This window comes from Microplitis mediator, chromosome 3 (assembly GCF_029852145.1).
Source record: "Microplitis mediator isolate UGA2020A chromosome 3, iyMicMedi2.1, whole genome shotgun sequence".
NCBI lineage: Eukaryota > Metazoa > Arthropoda > Insecta > Hymenoptera > Braconidae > Microplitis > Microplitis mediator.
In genome coordinates this window covers 1396911-1416491 of record NC_079971.1, presented here as the reverse complement: position 1 = coordinate 1416491, position 19581 = coordinate 1396911, and the positions used below count along the sequence as shown (strand labels likewise).

Sequence of the window (19581 nt, the reverse complement as noted above, 5' to 3'; positions counted from 1 at the left end):
TCTAAGTTTTGCGGAAAGAATTTTTCACACAGAGTGTGAGGTCTTTTGGCCCTGAGGTTCCGTCGCAGATGATGAATTTGATCTGGTTTAAATATTTAATTTGATTTGATGGAGATGTGAATTTTATTCGTATACGAATTCGACTCGATTGGCTGGATTGGGGATGCCCAAGGCCTTCATATAAATATATATACTGAGAAAAAAAAAATTTCTAAGTTTTCGTAACGATATTACAAGAGGTTACGCTGCGGTTAATTATAATTATTTTTAAATGAATAATGAAGATTTCTAAATGCAGATGTGCTAATTATGGAGTCACGGTAAATTTTTAATTTAATTAATTTAGAAATTTAGAGCGCGGATTTCCTCGGAGAATTTTTGAAATTTTGTTAAAATTGTTTTTTAAAAATTCATGATTCGTTTTCGATAAATTTTTCATGACTGGTTAGCAGACAATTAAAAATTTTAAAGTTTTTTTTCAACAAATTGTTTACAAGAAAAAAAAAAAAAAAAAATGTGCATATGTAGAAAATTTAAAAAACTACAGGTGCAATTTTTTCAAATGTTTTTTTTTGTGATTTGTTGTTTAAAAAAAAATCCAAAAGTTATTAGACGTCAGCTAACTTCAGTATTTGAACTGACTATAGTCTTTTTTCGTGATACCAACTGCGGAGGTCTGATTTCCGAGCGATGATTGGCGGAGGGAAAGTATGTGAGATTGTTGGGGATCAGATAATTTAGTCATTTTTCCTGCACGTGTAACAAAAAGTGACCTCTATCTTTACATTCCTGCATGGGTACTTAAAAATACTATTTTTAAATTCTTTATTGTATGATGCAATAAAGAAAATTATATTTGTTTCTTTGAGTGCGAGAAAAAAGACACGACGTTTTACGTTACTGACTTAAGAAGTAGCTTAGAAAATAATATGTCTTATTTATTTAACTATTAATATTTAATATTAATAATAAATAAATTTTTTTCTCCAAAATTTTGTATTTTATACCATAAATACATTCTATAGGAGTCTACATACTCAAAAGATTTAAAAAAGTCACCCTGATTAAACAACTGAATTCGAGCGAATTAAAAATTTTAATTCTGTTATATTCTGTCGAATTCTGCAAAACAGAATTCGACTGAATTGAAAATTTGAATTTGAATTGATCAGAATAAAACCGATTTAAAAATTTCAAATTCGTTTTAATTCAGTTTAATTCGGATTCAGAACCAGAAATTGGAGAATTATTTTCGAATTAATCAGAATTAAATCGAATAGAATTATTTAAATGCGTTTTAATTTGGACAAATTCTGGTTTTCCTGCCGAATTAGACAGAATTCATTTTTAAGTTAGGTACCGAATTAACAGAATTTATCTGAATTAAATAGAATTAAAAATTTAATTCGATCGAATATAGTTGTTTAATCCGGAAGTCTACATACTTAAGAGATTTAAAAAAAGTCATTGAAAGATAATTTATAATAAAATTAATAATTTATTTATTGATATGTATGATCAAAAAAAAGATGAATATATATAATAACATTTATATATATTTTTTTCACTGTCGATCTTGACTAATTCTTACTGGATTGTTTCAATTGATTGAAAATTGAGGCCATTTGCGTAAACACGAAAACTTTTCAGACCTAAACAAAAAATAAAACCCGTAAATTTAATAATTTAATAGGTATATAATAGAATTTTTTTATAATTAATTAACTTGTAGATTTACTCAAAAGTTTTCTGCAATTCCGTCTTTGAACATTCTGACCAATCGTATGAGTTTGAATAAGTAATTATGTATTTACTCATGATATACCCGTCTCGACATGTTAAAGAAACATCATGATCGATTTCGAGCCTATAAACATAAATAAATTATAAATATAACAAAATGATTATTGTTAGTTGATTTATACGGTAACTTTACATACATATGAGCAATTTCGTGGGCGCCTATAGTTTGATAAGTGTCCTGGCGTTCATCAACAATTGCTCCAAGTGGCATAAGACGTGATCGCTTGTCATGTTCTGGACAAACCGATCCGTAATATGTGTAACCGATCCATTTGTGTAAGTTAGGCGCTCTTCCAGTATGCAACCGTTGACTGTAAGAAAACCTGGTATTAATAACGATATAATTAATAGCCTGATTAATTATAGTTAATACACTTACGAGGTCAAGATTAAATGAAAATCATATCCGTTCTTATCAATAATATTTTTATTATGAAATAAAAATCTGTTCATTTTTATCAATACTCGTTGGGCATGTAAACTATCAAGTGGAACAACACCAAGTAGTCCGGAAATTGGAGTAGCTAAAAATTCTATTACTTTTAGACCCGCGTCATCAGATAACTTCAATGGTTTCAGACATCTAATTGCGTCTGGGTGCTAGAGAGTGATAATATAAATAAATATGTAAGTATGAAGAAAAGGTATATTCTACCATATAGGCGCGGAAAGTTCAAATTCTTGTCTTGTTTGAGGGAAAAATATGGATATTCTTCTCCTTTATGGAGTAACAGATAATAAATGTGCGCATACGTTAATTTCCCCTCGGAAAATCACAGAAATTTGTACTTTCCGTTGCAGGATATTGTAAAACTTTACTGTAGCTATGACTATTCCTGCTAGAATTATTTTAACTGATGGATTTTCAAATCGCAAAAAATACGCGTCGACTCCACTCATGTATGAAACCACGTAATCAATTATTCCTTGCTCCCCATTTTTACGGTATAATTTATAATCAACAGTAACTAGAATCCTTAAAAACATTGTATCTGAAACGATAATTAAGTTTCGGTTCATATCATATTTATTTCTTCTTTACAATTAAATTCAAATTCACAAAAACTTACTGTTATTGAAATTGAAAGGACTTTTGTAATAACTGAGGGAACGTGAAACTTTCAATACCTAAGCAGTAACATCATATATATAAGATGAAGATAAAAATAGTTGGGATATGGAAACTATTCAAAAGTTTTTTACTTACATCTGTTTTCTTCTCAATTTTCAAATTTTCGTGTCCATTTCTAAGATAGTAAACAGGAGTATTTGGTCCTACTAGTACACCTTTTTTGGCTGCATCAATAGCTACTTTTCCTGAACTCTATTATAAAATTATAAATAATTACCGTATGATAATGTTTATTTTTGTTTCTTCTTTCACTTACCAAACAAGAAGTTCCTAGAGAAACGGCGTTCAAAATTACAAAAATTAACATCAGCTTCATAGTAAAGTTATTTAAAAACAAGTAAAGAAAGAAAAGACTATTTGAACTCTTTGACGAACAATTATTATTTAATTACATATAAGGTGGCCGACGTGTCAGATCACTAGTGTATATTTAGTTTTAAATTCAATTACCTTATAAAAAATATCTTTGTCGAATTAAAGCTAATTAAATTTATTTAATGTCTTCGACCGTTTATTTTATTATTAGAAGATAATGAAAGTCAATAGCCGTATTTTTTTACGTAATATTTCAATTAAAACCCAAAGATAATTATCTCGAAAAAAAAAAAAAATAAGTCATTAAATTATTGCGATCGATAGATATCTCTATACACAAATTCTATCACGGAGAATTTTCGTATGAATATTGCCATATTATTTATTCTAAAAATTACTCTGAATCGAGTAATCGTGGGCCATTACGACTTTTTACTTTCGAATTACGTAATTTTACTCTTTCAGTAAAAAGCAATCAGATTAATTTTTACTCACAATTACGAGTAAAAATTACACCTAGCGGCTGTCTAATTAAATTTTCTCTAATTCGATTTTTACTCGTAGGTTATGATAAAAAGTTGATTTAATTTATAAAATTTATATTGAATTACAATAAAAATTACAATTAATAGGCTGAAATTTCCATAAAAAAATCTCATAACCATCTAATTGCCTTAGAATATGACTTAAAATAAATATTTTGAAAAAGAATAAAAAAAAATTACTCTTATTGTGTTGAAAAAGAAAAGATACAAATTTTTTTTTTAATTTTGAAATAAATATCAAGTTATAGAGAGATACAGAGATCGTCTTTTTTTCCAAGCCTACGTTTGTGTGCGTAACATGTAAGTTGTCGCGAGCAATATAAAAGATAGTTAATTGAAGCCGATATTAACCGAAGATTAACGGAGATTATTGAAATATATTACAATGCAGTTCACGGAAAAAAAATTATGGCAGCGGTTCCCATAATTTTGTGAAATTATTTCCCATACCATCATAGGAATTACGACCATAAATTATGGGAGCGGTTCCTATAATTATAGGAATGTTTCCCATAATTATAGGAATAGTTCCTATAATTATGGGAATGATACCCATAACACTATAGGAATGGTTCCTATAATTATAGGAATGGTTCCTATAATTTATAGGAATACTTTCTATAATATTATGGGAATCATTCCTATAATTTATGGGAATGGTTCCTATAATTTATAGGAACCATTCCCATAAATTATCGGAACCATTCCCATAATATTATGGGAATGGTTCCTATAATAGTATGGGAACTATTCCTATAATATTATGGGAATGATTCCCATAATGCAATTGGAATGGTTCGTATACCATTATGGGAATCATTCCCATAATATTATGGGAATAGTTCCCATACTATTATAGGAACCATTCCTATAATATTATGGGAATGGTTCCCATATTATCATGAAAAAATTAATTTAAAGAAGTGTGGTAATCATTTCTACAATACACAGAAATATTATTAAACATAAAAACAAAAATTCAAACATTGAAAAAAAAAATCGTATTTGGCAAAAAAACATTAAAATTTTTAACAAGAATTTTTTTTCAGCACAAAACATTCAAGAAAATTTAAATTTTGGGAAATTTCTACACTATTGGGGAAAAAAAAAATTTATGATATTATAGGGATGGTTCCCATAATATTATAGGAATAGTTCCTATACCAATATGGGAACCATTCCCATAATGGTATGGGAATCATTCCCATATCATTATGGGAACCATTCCCATAACAGTATGGGAACTATTCTCATACTATTATGGGGATAGTTCCCATAATATATGGGAACCATTCTTATAGTAGTATAGGAACTATTCCCATACCATTATGGGAACCATTCCCATAATGCATAGGAAAACTTCCCATAATTTTCTTGCCGTGTTTAGAGTAAAAATTACTCCAATAGATAAGAAAATTTATTCGAGTTATAAGCAGTTTTTCATCAAACAGTTAATGGGTTTAAAAGAATGGTATATTGGGGAGTAAAAATTAATCGCATGGAGTAAAAATTAATCGCATGGAGTAAAAATTAATCGCATGGAGTAAAAATTAATAGATTAAGATGAGATATTCACAATAATCGATTAAATATAAGACTTTTAAAAAATTACTTAGTAGTAGAGTAATACATAGTCTAGCAACGTTAATATTTAAACAAAAAATATTAAATTTAAAACAAAATATACCGATTTTTTGCAACGGCCTAGGATAACTAGAAATTACAGAGTAATTTTTATCAAAAAATTCTTTCCGTGTATATACTTATGATTTATTTTCTAGACTCAGGGCTCGTTGCTGAAAAAAAAAAATTTTTTTTCATTCACTTCTATGTGCTAGTCCTCTCTTAGAAACTTGTCTGATACCCCCGAAGCCTTCAAACCCTAACGGACGTCTTAATTTTGGTCGAGATCGTCGTCTAAGAAATTCTATAGAAAATTGATCTAAAATCTAGACTCAGCTCCCTGAGCTTGATAATAGCGGGAAGTTTTAGGGTTTTCCCGCAGAGTCAACCGTTTTCCAGATTTTTTTTGTCCGATCCTTGGTATTTTATGTCAGAATCTCGTTCTCAAGGAGTCTACATGTTTAAAATATTAACAAAAAAGTCTTTGAAGGCATTGAAAAATTTGTAATAAAGTAAATTATTTATTTTTCCATATGAATTACAAACAAAAAAGAAGATAAATAATATTATTTATATTAATTTATCACTTTGATGAGATCTTGACGTCATTCTTGATGGACTATTTCGATTACTCAAAAATTCAGGCCGTTTGAGTAAACACGAAAAATATTCATCCCTAGACAATAAATAAAATGACGTAAATTTGAAAATTTTATTTATCCAACAAGATTTTATAAAAAAAAAATGATGAGTAATTGAATTTTATAATTCGTAAACTTGTAGATAGATTTACCTAAAAGTTTCTTGTAATGCCTCCTTCGAACATTCTGACCAATCGTACGAGCTTAAATTAGGATTTCCATGTTCACTCATGATATGTCTTCCTGGACATTTTGAAGGATTATCATGACCGATATTGAGCCTATAAACATAACTAAGTTATAAATAGAACAAAATGGTTATTGTTAGATGATGTTATACGGTAACTTTACACACATATGAGCAGTTTCGTGGGCACCTATAGCTTGATAAATGTCCTGTGGTTCATCAACAATTGCTCCAAGTGGCATACTTGATGGGTTTTCATGTTCTGAACAGACGGATCCAAAATACGTCATACCGAGCAATTTGCTCAAATAAGGCGGTCTGCCAGTATATAAGCGTTGACTATAAAAAGTTATGATTTTGGTGACAAATGTATATTTCGAGCTTCAGTAATTATATATATTTTTTTTTTTTTTATTTTAATTGTTTTTTAGTATATAGCCGTAGTAACGGCTTTTTACACTTTTTGCCTCTATATCGCAACTGCTTTACTTCTCTTTCTGCCTTCATTGTGCGGCTGTGACCCGACTTGTGCTTATACTGTACTGCATCATTACGGTGATGCCCTACAACCTTCCTTGTGCAATGAAAGTGTAGTGGCGTAGGGAAATCACAGAGAAAACCAAGCCAGTACAGTTTCGGTTTGAGTGAAGCTCCACTGATCGATAAAATTCCCATTTTACCGATCACTGGATCTTCATCCCGCGCCTAACGGTCAGAGGCCTTCGTTCGAACCCAACGCGTGGTTAAACGGTCACCCAGCCAAGTAGTGGCCATGCTCAATGCTACTTAACTTCGGTGATCGCCCGAGCCACGCGTGTGCCGAACGGCTGCCTCAGCCCCTTCAGTAATTATATATAATATCACTTACGAGGTCAAGATTAAATGAAGATCATATTCGTTATCATCAATAATGTTTCTATATTGAAACAAAAATCCGTTCATTTTCGTCAAAACTCGGTGAGCATGTAAACTATTAAGTGGGATAACATCAAAAAATCCTGAAAATGGAGTGGCTGAAAATTCTATTATTTTTGCACCCGCGTGGTCAGATCCCTTCAATGGTTTCAGAAATTTAATTGCATCTGGGTGCTAGAGAATGCCGATATAAATAAATATATAAACATGAAGAAAACGTAGATTCTACCATATAGGCGCGGAAAGTTCAAATTCTTGTCTTGTTTGAAGGGAAAAAAATGGATATTCTTCTCCTTTATGGAGTAACAGATAATATATGTGCGCTTGCGCTAATTTTCCCTCAGAAAATCACAGAAATTTTTACTTTCCGTTGCAAGATATTATAAAACTTTACCGTAGTTATGACTATTCCTGCTAGAACTATTTTAACTGATGGATTTTTCAATCGCAAGAAATACGCGTCGACTCCATTCATGTACGATACCACGTGATCAATTATTCCTTGCTCCCCATTTTTACGGTATAATTCATAATCGACAATAACTAGAATCCTTAAAAACATTGTATCTGAAACGATAGTTGAGTATTGTTCTATATCATATTTATTTCTTCTTTAGAATTAAATTCAAATTCACAAAAACTTACGATTATTAAAATTGTAAGGACTTTTGTAATAACTGACGGAACGTGAAGCTTTCAATACCTAAGTAGTAACATTATATATATATATATATATATATATATATATATATATATATATATATATATATATATATATATATATATATATATATATAGAAAAAGAATAAAGATTATGAAGATAAAAACAGTTGAGATATGGAAGCGATTCAAAAATTTTTTACTTACATCTGTTTTCTTTTCAATTTTCAAATTTTCGTGTCCATTTCTAAGATAGTAAACAGGAGTATTTGGTCCTACTAGTACACCTTTTTTGGCTGCATCAATAGCTACTTTTCCCGAACTCTATCATATAGTTATAAAAAATTACCATAGGGAAACGTTTATTTTTGTTTCTTCTTTTACTTACCGAACAAGAAGTTCCCAGAGAAACGGCGTTCAAAATTACAAAAATTAATATCAGCTTCATAGTAAAGTTATTTAAAAACAAGTAAAGAAATAAAAGACTATTTGAACTCTTTGACGAACAATTATTATTTGATTACATATAAGGTGGCCGACGTGTCAGATCACTAGTGTATATTTAGTTTTAAATTCAATTACCTTATTGTGTCAAATATCTTTGTCTAACTAAAGCTAATTAAATTTATTTAATGTCTCCGACCGTTTATAGCCGAATTTTTTTACGTAATATTTCAATTGAAAGATAATTATCTCGAAAAAAAAAAAATGAGTCATTAAATTAATGCGATCAATAGATATTTCTCTACATAAATTCTATATACTTATGATTTATTTTTTAGACTCAGGGCTCGTTGCTAAAAAAAAATTTTTTTCCTTCACTTCTGTTTGCTAGCCCTCTCCTAGAAGACTTTCTGATACCCCCGAGGCCTCTAAGCCCTAACGGACGTCTTAATTGTGGTCGAGATCCTTGTCTAAGAAATTCTACTAAGAAATTCTATAGACAATCGATCTAAAATCTAGACTCAGCGCCCTGAGCTTGATAATAGCGGGAAGTTTTAGGGTTTTCCCACAGAGACAACCGTTTTCCAGATTTTTTTTGTCCAATCCTTTGTGTTTTAGGTTAGCAGCCCATTCTATACACTGTAAAAAGAGCGGTGTTAAAAATGGACTCATTTTAACTCCGCCCGGTGTTAAAATAAAACTACACCGGTGTTAAAAATACCGGTGTTAAATCGGGGTAACCGGTGTAAAAGCGGAGTAAAACCGGTGTATAGGCGGGGTAACCGGTGTAAAAACGGAGTAACATCGGTGTAAAATCGGGATAACCGGTGTAAAAGCGGAGTAATACCGGTGTAAAAGCAGGGTAAACTGCGTCCGCTTGGATTATTAACTTTAAAGATTATAAAACACGAAAAATGTCAGTTATTATGAAAATTAATAAAGAATATCATTTATTAACAAGTATAGTGATCGAGTAAGCAAAAATATTCACAAAGTTAAATATTTTAACACTGGTAAAGAATATCTACTCCGGCGGCGGCGTTATTTTAACACCGGTCTAGAATATTTACACCGGTGGCGGCGTTATTTTAACACCAGTCTAGAATATTTACACCGGTGACGGCGTTATTTTCACACCGCTTTCAGGGGTAAATTTAACACCGATAATTTTAACACCTACACCATTTGGACTTACCCCGGTGATTTTTTACAGTGTAGGAGTCAACATATTCAAAAGATTGACAAAAAAGTTCTTGAAGGCATTGAAAATTTCGTAATAAAGTAAATTATTTATTTATCAATATGTATTACAAACAAAAAAGTAGATGAATAATAATATTTATATTAATATTTCACTTTGATGAGATCTTGACATAATTCTTGGTGGATTATTTCAATTACTTAAAAATTCAGGCCGCTTAAGAAAACACGAAAAATATTCATCCCTAGACAATAAATAAAATAATATAAATTTGCTAATTTTATTTATCCATGAAGATTTCATGAATGAAAGATCTTCGGTCAAAATAGGATGTGATAAACTTGTAGATAGATTTACCTAAAAGTTTCTTGTAAGGCCTCCTTTGAACATTCTGACCAATCGTATGAGTTGAAATAAGGACGTACGGCTTCACTCATGATATGTCTTCCTGGACATTTTGAAGGATCATCATGACCGATATTGAGCCTATAAACATAACTAAGTTATAAATAGAACAAAATGGTTATTGTTAGTTGATTTTATACGGCAACTTTACACACATATGAGCAGTTTCGTGGGCACCTGTAGCTTGATAAACGTCCTGTGGTTCATCAACAATTGCTCCAAGTGGCATACTTGTTGGGCTTTTATGTTCTGAACAGACGGATCCAAAAAACGTCATACCGAGCAATTTGCTCAAATGAGGCGCACTTCCAGTATATAAGCGTTGACTATAAAAAGTTATGATTTTGGTGACAAATGTAGGGGAAGGGGGTAGGGTAGGCAAAACGGGGTACCCCCAAAATTTTTTAAAAAAAAATTTTATATTTTAAATGGGTTTTAAACATTCCAAAATCACTTCTGTAAATATAATTAAGCGTTACTTTGAATTTTTTTTGGTAAACTTTTTCAAAAATCGATTGTCAGTTGAAAAATATTAATGACGTTTGTTTTATGATAAAAACTATTAAAAATTTTTTTTTCTTCTTTTGTATCCAATAAACATGTAAAATATAATTTTTCTTCATGTAAATTACTCTAAAAAAAATTCAACTTAATCAAATTCGTTTAAAATCCAGAATTTTTTTTTTTTACCTTTTTTAGGGGGTACCCCACTTTGCCCGCAGAAATGAAAAATTTTTTTTTTCAACAATAACTGAAAATTTCTTCTATTTACTTTGAATATCATTAAAAAAAAAAGATTTAGCGTATTTGAGTCCTCGAAAACTTGGAATTTCCTTAAGTACCCCCTTTTGCTCCTCCCTCCCCTATATTTCGAGCTTCATTAATTATATATAATATCACTTACGAGGCCAAGATTAAATAAAGATCATATTCGCTATCATCAATAATTTTCCTGTATTGAAACAAAAATCCGTTCATTTTCGTCAAAACTCGGTGAGCATGTAAACTATTAAGTGGGATAACATCAAAAAGTTTTAAAAATGGAGTGGCTACAAATTCTATTACTTTTACACCCGCGTCGTCAGATCCCTTGAATGGTTTCAGAAATTTAATTGCATCTGGATGCTAGAGAGTTATAAAGTAAATAAATATGTAAATATAACGAAAATGTAATTTTTACCATATCGGCGCGGAAAGTTCAAATTCTTGTCTAGTTTGAGGGGAAAAAATTGATACTCTTCTCTTTTACGGAATAACAGATAATAAAAGCGCGTGTATGCGCTAATTTTCCCTGAGAAAATCGAAGAAATTTGTACCTTTCGTTGCAGATGTTAAAAAATTATAAAACTTTACTGCAGTTATGACTATTCCTGCTAGAACTATTTTAACTGACGGATTTTCAAATTGCAAGAAATACGCGTCGACTCCACTCATGTACGTTACTACGTAATCAATTATTCCTTGCTCCCCGTGTTTACGGTATAATTTATAATCAACAGTGACTAGAATCCTTAAGAACATTGTATCTGAAACGATAATTAAGTTTCCGTTTATATCATACTTATTTCTTCTTTACAATTAAATTCAAATTCACAAAAACTTACTGTTATTGAAATTGTAAGGACTTTTGTAATAACTGAGGGAACGTGAAACTTTCAATACCTAAGCAGTAACATCATATATATAAGATGAAGATAAAAATAGTTGGAATATGGAAACTATTCAAAAGTTTTTTACTTACATCTGTTTTCTTCTCAATTTTCAAATTTTCGTGTCCATTTCTAAGATAGTAAACAGGAGTATTTGGTCCTATTAGTACACCTTTTTTGGCTGCATTAATAGCTATTTTTCCTGAACTCTATTACAAAATTATAGATAATTCCATAGGGAAACGTTTATTTTTGTTTCTTCTTTTACTTACCGAACAAGAAGTTCCTAGAGAAACGGCGTTCAAAATTACAAAAATTAATATCAGCTTCATGGTAAAGTTATTTAAAAACAAGTAAAGAAATAAAAGACTATTTGAACTCTTTGACGAAAAAATTATTATTTGATTACATTTAAGGTGGCTGACGTGTCAGATCACTAGTGTATATTTAGTTTTAAATTTTTAATTACCTTATTAAAAAATATCTTTGTCGAACTAAAAGCTAATTAAATTTATTTAATGTCTTCGAACGTTTATTTTATTATTAGAAGACAATGAAAGTCAATAGCCGAATTTTTTTCACGTGATATTTCAATCAAAACCCAAAGTTAATTGTCTCGTAAAAAATGAGTCATTAAGTTATTGCGATCAATTGATATTTCTATTCATAAATTCTATGTACTTATGATTTATTCTCTGGACTCAGGGCTCGTTGCTAAAAAAAAATTCTTTGCTTTACTTTTGTGAGCTAGCCCTCACCCAGAAAACTTTCTGATACCACCGAGGCCTCTAAACCCTAAGGGACGTCTTAATTGTGGTCGAGATCCTCGTCTAAGGAATTCTACTAGGAAATTCTATAGAAAATCGATTGGAAATCTAGACGCAGCTCCCTGAGCTTGATAATAGCGGGAAGTTTTAGGGTTTTTCTGCAGAGTCAACCATTTTCCAGATTTTTTTTGTCCGATCCTTGGTATTTTATGTCAGAATCTCGTTCTCTAGGAGTCTACATGTTTAAAATATTAACAAAAAAGTCTTTGAAGGCATTGAAAAATTTGTAATAAAGTAAATTATTTATTTTTCCATATGAATTACAAACAAAAAAGAAGATAAATAATAATATTTATATTAATTTATCACTTTGATGAGATCTTGACGTCATTCTTGATGGACTATTTCAATTACTCAAAAATTCAGGCCGTTTGAGTAAACTCGAATAATATTCATCCCTAGACAATAAATAAAATAACGTAAATATGCTAATTTTATTTATCCATGAAGATTTTATGATTAAAAGATCTTCATTCAAAATAGGATGTGTTATAATTTATAAACTTATAGATAGATTTACCTAAAAGTTTCTTGTAAGGCCTCCTTTGAACATTCTGACCAATCGTATGAGTTTGAATTACGATATCCGGTTCCACTCATGATATACCCGTCTGGACACTTTGAAGAATTATCATGATCGATATTGAGCCTATAAACATAAATAAATTACATTAAAAAAAAAATGATTTTTGATTCTTAATATAAACGATAAGTTTACACACATATGAGCAGTTTCGTGGGCACCTGTATCTTGATAAATGTCTAGTGGTTCATAAACAATTGCTCCACGTGGAATTGCTGATGGTTTTCTATGTTCCGAAAAAATGGATGCAAAATCCGTCATACCGAGCACTCTGCTCAAATAAGGCGGTCTTCCAGTATATAAGCGTCGACTATAATATAAAAAGCAATGATTTTGATGTCAAATATATATTTAGAGTCTCATAAATTATATATATCACTTACGATGCCAAGATTAAATAACGATCATATTCGCTATGATTAAAAATGTTTCTATATTGAAATAAAAATCCGTTCATTTTCTTCAATACTTCGTTAGCATGCAAACTATTTAATGGGATAACGTCAAGAAATTGTTCAAATGTAGTGGCTGTATATTCTACTACTTGTAGACCTAAGTCATCAGATTCCTTCAATGGTTTCAGAAATTTAATTGCATCTGGATGCTAGAGAATGCCAATATAAATAAATATATAAATATGAAGAAAACGTAGATTCTACCATATAGGCGCGGAAAGTTCAAATTCTTGTCTTGTTTGAGGGGAAAAAATTGATATTCTTCTCCTTTGTGGAGTAACAGATAATAAATGTGCGCATGCGTTAATTTTCCCTCGGAAAATCACAGAAATTTGTACTTTCCGTTGCAGGATATTGTAAAACTTTACTGTAGCTATGACTATTCCTGCCAGAACTATTTTAACTGACGGATAATCAAATGGCAAGAAATACGCGTCGACTCCACTCATGTACGATACCACGTAATCAATTATTCCTTGCTCTCCATGTTTACGGTATAATTCATAATCAACAGTAACTAGAATCCTTAAAAACATTGTATCTGAAACGATAATTAAGTTTCATTCTATACCAAATTTATTTCTTCTTTATACTCTCTAAACATGAATTAGTGGAAATTTCATTAATTACGTTAGTGAAGCAGTATTCACTTCATAATCAGTGTATTTAAATAACAAATTAATGAATTCTCACTAATAAATTTAATACTATAATTTTCACTAGCAAATTAGTGATTTTCACTACTGAACTAGCGATATTTTCATAATTTCTACAAGTGAAACTGTTATTCACTTCTTAATTTATGAATTTCACAATTTCACTAGTAACTTTAACTAGCAAATAATTAAATATTTTACTAGATATAAATATAATTAATAATTACGGTGCTATTTTTAAAAATTTTAATAAAAAACTTTCAAAATAAAAAAAATAGAAGTACAGAACAATAATATATTTATATGAAGAGTACGTCAATCATAACATCACGGATTTTTTATTTCTTCATCAGTTATTGTTTGGTATCATAACGAATATACTATTTACACTCACGTGATCACATGCGTAGGTCAGCGCAGTGGATAGCATCAAAGACTTTGAATCGGAAGGACGCAGGTTCGAGCCCAGCAGTCACCGGGATTTTTTCATCAATCAAAATCATGTATACTTCCTCTAAGTAATGATTCTAATACATTAATCACATTTCGGATCTAATTACAAGTGTCTTATATTATTTTTCGCAATATAATATTTTTTTTCACCGATGAAATCAGTGGATTCCCATATTCACTTTTCAATTCAGTGGATTCTCATATTCACTTATCAAATCAGTGAATTCCAATATTCACATATTCATTTAGTGAATATTCACTAATTCTGCGTGGTACGATTGTAGCATTGACAATTAGTGAATATTCACTTGAAATTAATGAAAAATCACTAATTCATATTTAGAGAGTATTCAAATTCAAATTCACAAAAACTTACTATTATTAAAGTTGAAAGGACTTTTGTAATAACTGACGGAGCTTGAAACTTTCAATATCTAAGCATGAAGAAAAAAATAATTGGAATATGAAAACTATTCAAAAGTTTTTTACTTACATCTGTTTTCTTCTCTATTGTCAAATTTTCGTGTCCATTTCTAAGATAGTAAACAGGAGTATTTGGTCCTACTAGTACACCCTTTCTGGCTGCATCAATAGCTAATTTTCCTGAACTCTATTATAAAATTATAGATAATTACCATATGGAAACTTTATTTTTGTTTCTTCTTTCACTTACCGGACAAGAAGTTCCCAGAGAAACGGCGTTCAAAATTACAAAAATTAACATCAACTTCATGATAAAGTTCTTTTTGAGAACGTAAAGAAATAAAAGACTATTTGAACTCTTTGACGAACAAATTATTATTTGATTATATTTGATGTGGTCGACGTGTCAAATCACCAGTATATAATTAGTTTTAAATTCAATTATCTTATCGTCAAAAAATCTTTCTAAAAGTCTATCTAAAAGCTAATTAAATTTATCTAATGTCTTCGACCGTTTATTTTATTTTTAGAAGACAATGAACGTCAGTAGCCGAATTTTTTTTCGTAATATTTAAATTAAAATTCAAAGATAGTTTGGTAAATCCATAAGTGCACGGCTCTTAAAAAAGAAAAATGTACGATAAAAGTTTCAAGAAAAATTTTTTTTTTCTTTCTATTACACTAGAAATTTAAATTTCGCTCTGAAAGATACTCAGATGTCTTTTTTCGCGTAGACGCGACTGGGTTGACGAAATTATATGTAAAAAATCCTTATTAAATTCTTTATCCGATAATGTGTAACTCAGTTAAGCTCCGTGGACTAACAAGAGTAAAATAGTAAAAATAGTAGCGAAAAAGAGGCGAACTGAATTTTTCGATCGTACAGTTTACTAATGCTTCGCATTAAGAGTCGTGCAATAATTATCGCGAAAAAAAATTGATTCATTAAAATTATCAAACAATAGATACTTTTACATATAAATTTTACAGACATAATTTTTTAACAGTTATTTTTTATGTTTTTGGTTTATCTGAAAAAAATTAATGATCCTGATAATTTTTATCTTTGGAGAAAAATAGAAGAAAATGAATCACAGAAAATTAAAAAAAATTGTGCACGGAGAAAAATGTTGGCTCAAAACCTAGCAATTTTTTATAATGCTGTCGACCAAACTTGAAACAGAAAGTGAAGCATCCAAAACTTTATTATGTTCTCATAAAAAATTATTATGCCGCATCACAATTATTATAATGTATGGAAGTAATTGTTATTAAATCTTATCGATGTGTCTCGCGCGTAGTAAGTATTACAATACAGCATAATAATTTTTTGTATGAACAAAATAATTTTTTGGATGCTTCCCCTGATTAAACAACTGAATTCGACCGAATTAAAAATTTTAATTCTATTATATTCTGTCGAATTCTGCAAAACAGAATTCAACTGAATTGAAAATTTGAATTTGAATTAAACAGAATAAAACCGATTTAAAAATTTCAAATTCGATTTAATTCAGTTCGATTCGGATTCAGAACCAGAAATTGGAGAATTATTTTCGAATTAATCAGAATTAAACCGAATAGAATTATTTAAATTCGTTTTAATTTGGACAAATTCTGGTTTTCCTGCCGAATTAGACAGAATTCATTTTTAAGTTAGGTACCGAATTAACAGAATTTATCTCAATTAACTAGAATTAAAAATTTAATTCTGTTTAATTTGATCGAATTCAGTTGTTTAATCAGGGTCCCTTCCTGTTTCATGTTTGGTCGACAGCATAACAAAAATTTTTAGGTTTCGAGCCAACATTTTTCTCCGTGTGGGAACTCATATTTTAATTTAAAATTTTAATTAATTATACAAACAGTAATTATTGGTTTGAGTTAAACAATAAATTAAATTTTTATTTTTATAAATTATATTTTTAAATTTTATATAAATTATTTTTAAAAAAATTTAATTTAATAATCAGCGAAAGAAATCGTCTTTAAAGTAATGAGAAAGGTCTAGATCTAAAATCTTGAATGCCAAATATCCACCAAATCCTTTACGTCCTCGATGAATAATTCCGATACCTCCCAGAGGGAATCCCGGATAACCTTCAGCCTCGATTGCATCAAAAAATGGTACTGTCGATTGTCCGGCATCTTTTCTCAAGTCAGAAGCTCGGAATCTAATAAACTGACCTTCTGAGGAATCAATCAAATTTTCTGATGACTTAGTCGGAATATCCGGGTCGTTCAAAATCAATTCATCTCTAAAAATAAATATTCTAATGAACAATTCACATTCGGAGTTAATAAAAAAATAAACGAACCTTTCATGTTTTTGCTCCGGAGACATCCAATGAGTTTGATCATGATTAATTATTTTTTTCTCCATATAATCAAACGGCGATACGCGTATTTGCAATTCAACTGGGTTTGATTTCAATCCTGGTAAATCAAGCGAATCTCTAGCAAATCTAAATCTGACACCAGTAACAACAAAGCCTTCAGGTGCAATCAAATCGTCGAAATTCATGACTTCCGGATGTCCGTAGTCAATTCCCATTGTCAAAGTTTTTGAACCATTCAAATTTTTTATAAAATATTTCTCAGTTTTTTGATCGTAATCAAAATCTTCCAATTTCTTCCAAGGATCGTATAGATTGTATCCAATCTGGCCTAATCTACTTTCTTTTATCTGAACATGGATCATGTAATCTTGTCTCACAAATCTCACCCCCATAACGACCCTAAATAAAAGTAATCAATCATACAACCAAAAATAATGATTTATATTTTCATAGTCGCAATAGTTAGACAAAAATACTGACATATTATCATCAATATTAGAAACTTGATCTCTAAAACTAATGGCGGTCACAACGTGGTACCCGCGTTTTTGTTTTTTTATACAAGTACACATACAATAATCGCAATATCGAAATTGTGATGCTTCAAAATAACTATTTAAATGTCTTCTTTCATGACATTGCTGATTACTGCTATCACCATAAACAATTCCATTGCTATCATGAAACCATTGATAACGCCTTGAATTATATATATGATTTACCTAAAGTCCAAAAGTTATAATTGAATTATCAACCCTGATTAAACAACTGAATTCGACCGAATTAAAAATTTTAATTCTGTTATATTCTGTCGAATTCTGCAAAACAGACTTCAACTGAATTGAAAATTTGAATTTGAATTAAACAGAACAAAACCGATTTAAAAATTTCAAATTCGTTTTAATTAATTAGAATTAAACTAATTAGAATTAATCAGAATTAAACCGAATAGAATTATTTAAATTCGTTTTAATTCGGACAAATTCTGGTTTTCCTGCCGAATTAGACAGAATTCATTTTTAAGTTAGGTACCGAATTAACAGAATTTATTTGAATTAAATAGAATTAAAAATTTAATTCTGTTAAATTCTGTCGAATTCTGCAAAACAGAATTCAACTGAATTGAAAAGTTGAATTTGAATTAAACAGAATAAAAATTTCAAATTCGTTTTAATTCAGTTCAATTCGGATTCAGAACCAGAAATTGGAGGATTATTTTCGAATTAATCAGAATTAAACCGAATAGAATTATTTAAATTCGTTTTAATTTGGACAAATTCTGGTTTTCCTGCCGAATTAGACAGAATTCATTTTTAAGTTAGGTACCGAATTAATAGAATTTATCTGAATTAAATAGAATTAAAAATTAATTCTGTTTAATTCGATCGAATCCAGTTGTTTAATCAGGGAATCAAAATCATATATAATTTATTTTTCTCGCTTTTCTACATCAATCCGCTCGGTATTAATGTCAGAAAGACATCTTTTTGACATCAGGAAGATGACAATTTTTTAGATAACTTTATGATGCCAATAAAATGTCTTTTTGAAATTTATGCCGAGCGGGAAATTATTTGAAAAAAAAATCAATTACTTCACAAACATCAAAACTCCCGCCAATTAATTTACAATCACGAAATTCTTTACAGTCTAGATGATTAATTGAGTTTTCTATGGAAGAGAGATTACAATTGTGACCACAAGATTTCATTGTATTTGTGTATTTTTCATCGATAATTATTGTCTGGATCATCTTTTCTAGTTCATAATACGACTCTCTGTTATCTGCACATGTTTAGATTTTCCAAAATTTGTATTAAAATATTTGTGTAACTTTTTCAAATTACAAATCACAGAATATTTAAAAAGTGGTTTGATTCATTATATAATTACATTTTTCGGCATCACTCGCATCACATCTGTACGAAAAAAATTTTAAATAATGGATTGTATCTTTAGTCAATTGAATGTTTTGACTGAATTTGCTCCCAAAGATACTACTGATGTGTAACAAAAACTCTATCGCGTTGTCTAATTATCAAAATAAAGGACAATTAAAATGCAAATTTTGAATAATATTAATTGATAAGTAAATTAATATACAAACTTTCTTGACATCGAGTTGTTGCAATGTCAATGAACCAATACATTGCGAATTCTTTAAGATATGGAATCATCGCCAAACGATAAAATTTGAATAATCCCTCTCTCAATGAACTTATTTGACCACAAAAATTCACAAAAATTTGATCCTTTATTTAAAATGGGTTTTTATTATTTTTTTTTTAATCAAAAATAAATATTAATAGGGGAGGGTGGGGCAGA

General features: G+C 29.8%; 3 protein-coding genes across 4 annotated transcripts in view; 1 reads left to right on the top strand and 2 right to left on the bottom strand.

Moving 5' to 3' along the window:
* The first annotated feature begins 77 nt into the window (after positions 1-77).
* The window catches only part of LOC130665217 (dynactin subunit 2), a 49056-nt gene continuing 29552 nt past the window's right edge, over positions 78-19581 (top strand). The window contains exon 1 of the mRNA XM_057465521.1: positions 78-320. The gene's annotated coding sequence lies outside the window, so the exon portion shown is untranslated. The remainder of the gene's footprint in view (positions 321-19581) is intronic.
* Positions 1513-2755, bottom strand: LOC130665218 (A disintegrin and metalloproteinase with thrombospondin motifs like). 2 transcript variants are annotated; one of them, XM_057465523.1, is made up of 5 exons: positions 2623-2755; positions 2183-2403; positions 1941-2114; positions 1739-1867; positions 1513-1652 (listed from the first exon to the last, which is right to left on the bottom strand). In XM_057465523.1, exons 1-5 carry the CDS (start codon positions 2701-2703, stop codon positions 1601-1603), a joined length of 657 nt encoding a protein of 218 aa, XP_057321506.1. In that variant the 5' UTR covers positions 2704-2755; the 3' UTR covers positions 1513-1600. The 2 variants fall into 2 exon arrangements, with proteins under 2 accessions (XP_057321506.1, XP_057321507.1); XM_057465524.1 differs by lacking the exon at positions 2623-2755 and adding an exon at positions 2459-2591.
* LOC130665191 (uncharacterized) lies at positions 16887-17648 on the bottom strand. The gene is made up of 2 exons (XM_057465496.1): positions 17236-17648; positions 16887-17175 (listed from the first exon to the last, which is right to left on the bottom strand). The coding sequence occupies exons 1-2, from the start codon at positions 17646-17648 to the stop codon at positions 16887-16889; spliced, it is 702 nt and encodes a 233-aa protein (XP_057321479.1).

What these genes read in the sequence shown, in the direction of transcription:
- LOC130665191 (XM_057465496.1), bottom strand. Translation starts at nt 17,648, where the DNA reads ATGGGGGTGAGATTTGTGAGACAAGATTACATGATCCATGTTCAGATA. An exon ending in CCGGAGCAAAAACATGAAAG is followed by an intron (nt 17,176 to 17,235) that starts GTTCGTTTATTT and finishes ATTTATTTTTAG; the next exon opens with AGATGAATTGATTTTGAACG.
- LOC130665218 (XM_057465523.1), bottom strand. Translation starts at nt 2,703, where the DNA reads ATGAGTGGAGTCGACGCGTATTTTTTGCGATTTGAAAATCCATCAGTT. An exon ending in TTTCATTTAATCTTGACCTC is followed by an intron (nt 2,115 to 2,182) that starts GTAAGTGTATTA and finishes GTTTTCTTACAG; the next exon opens with TCAACGGTTGCATACTGGAA. An exon ending in GAATTGCAGAAAACTTTTGA is followed by an intron (nt 1,653 to 1,738) that starts GTAAATCTACAA and finishes TTTTTTGTTTAG; the next exon opens with GTCTGAAAAGTTTTCGTGTT.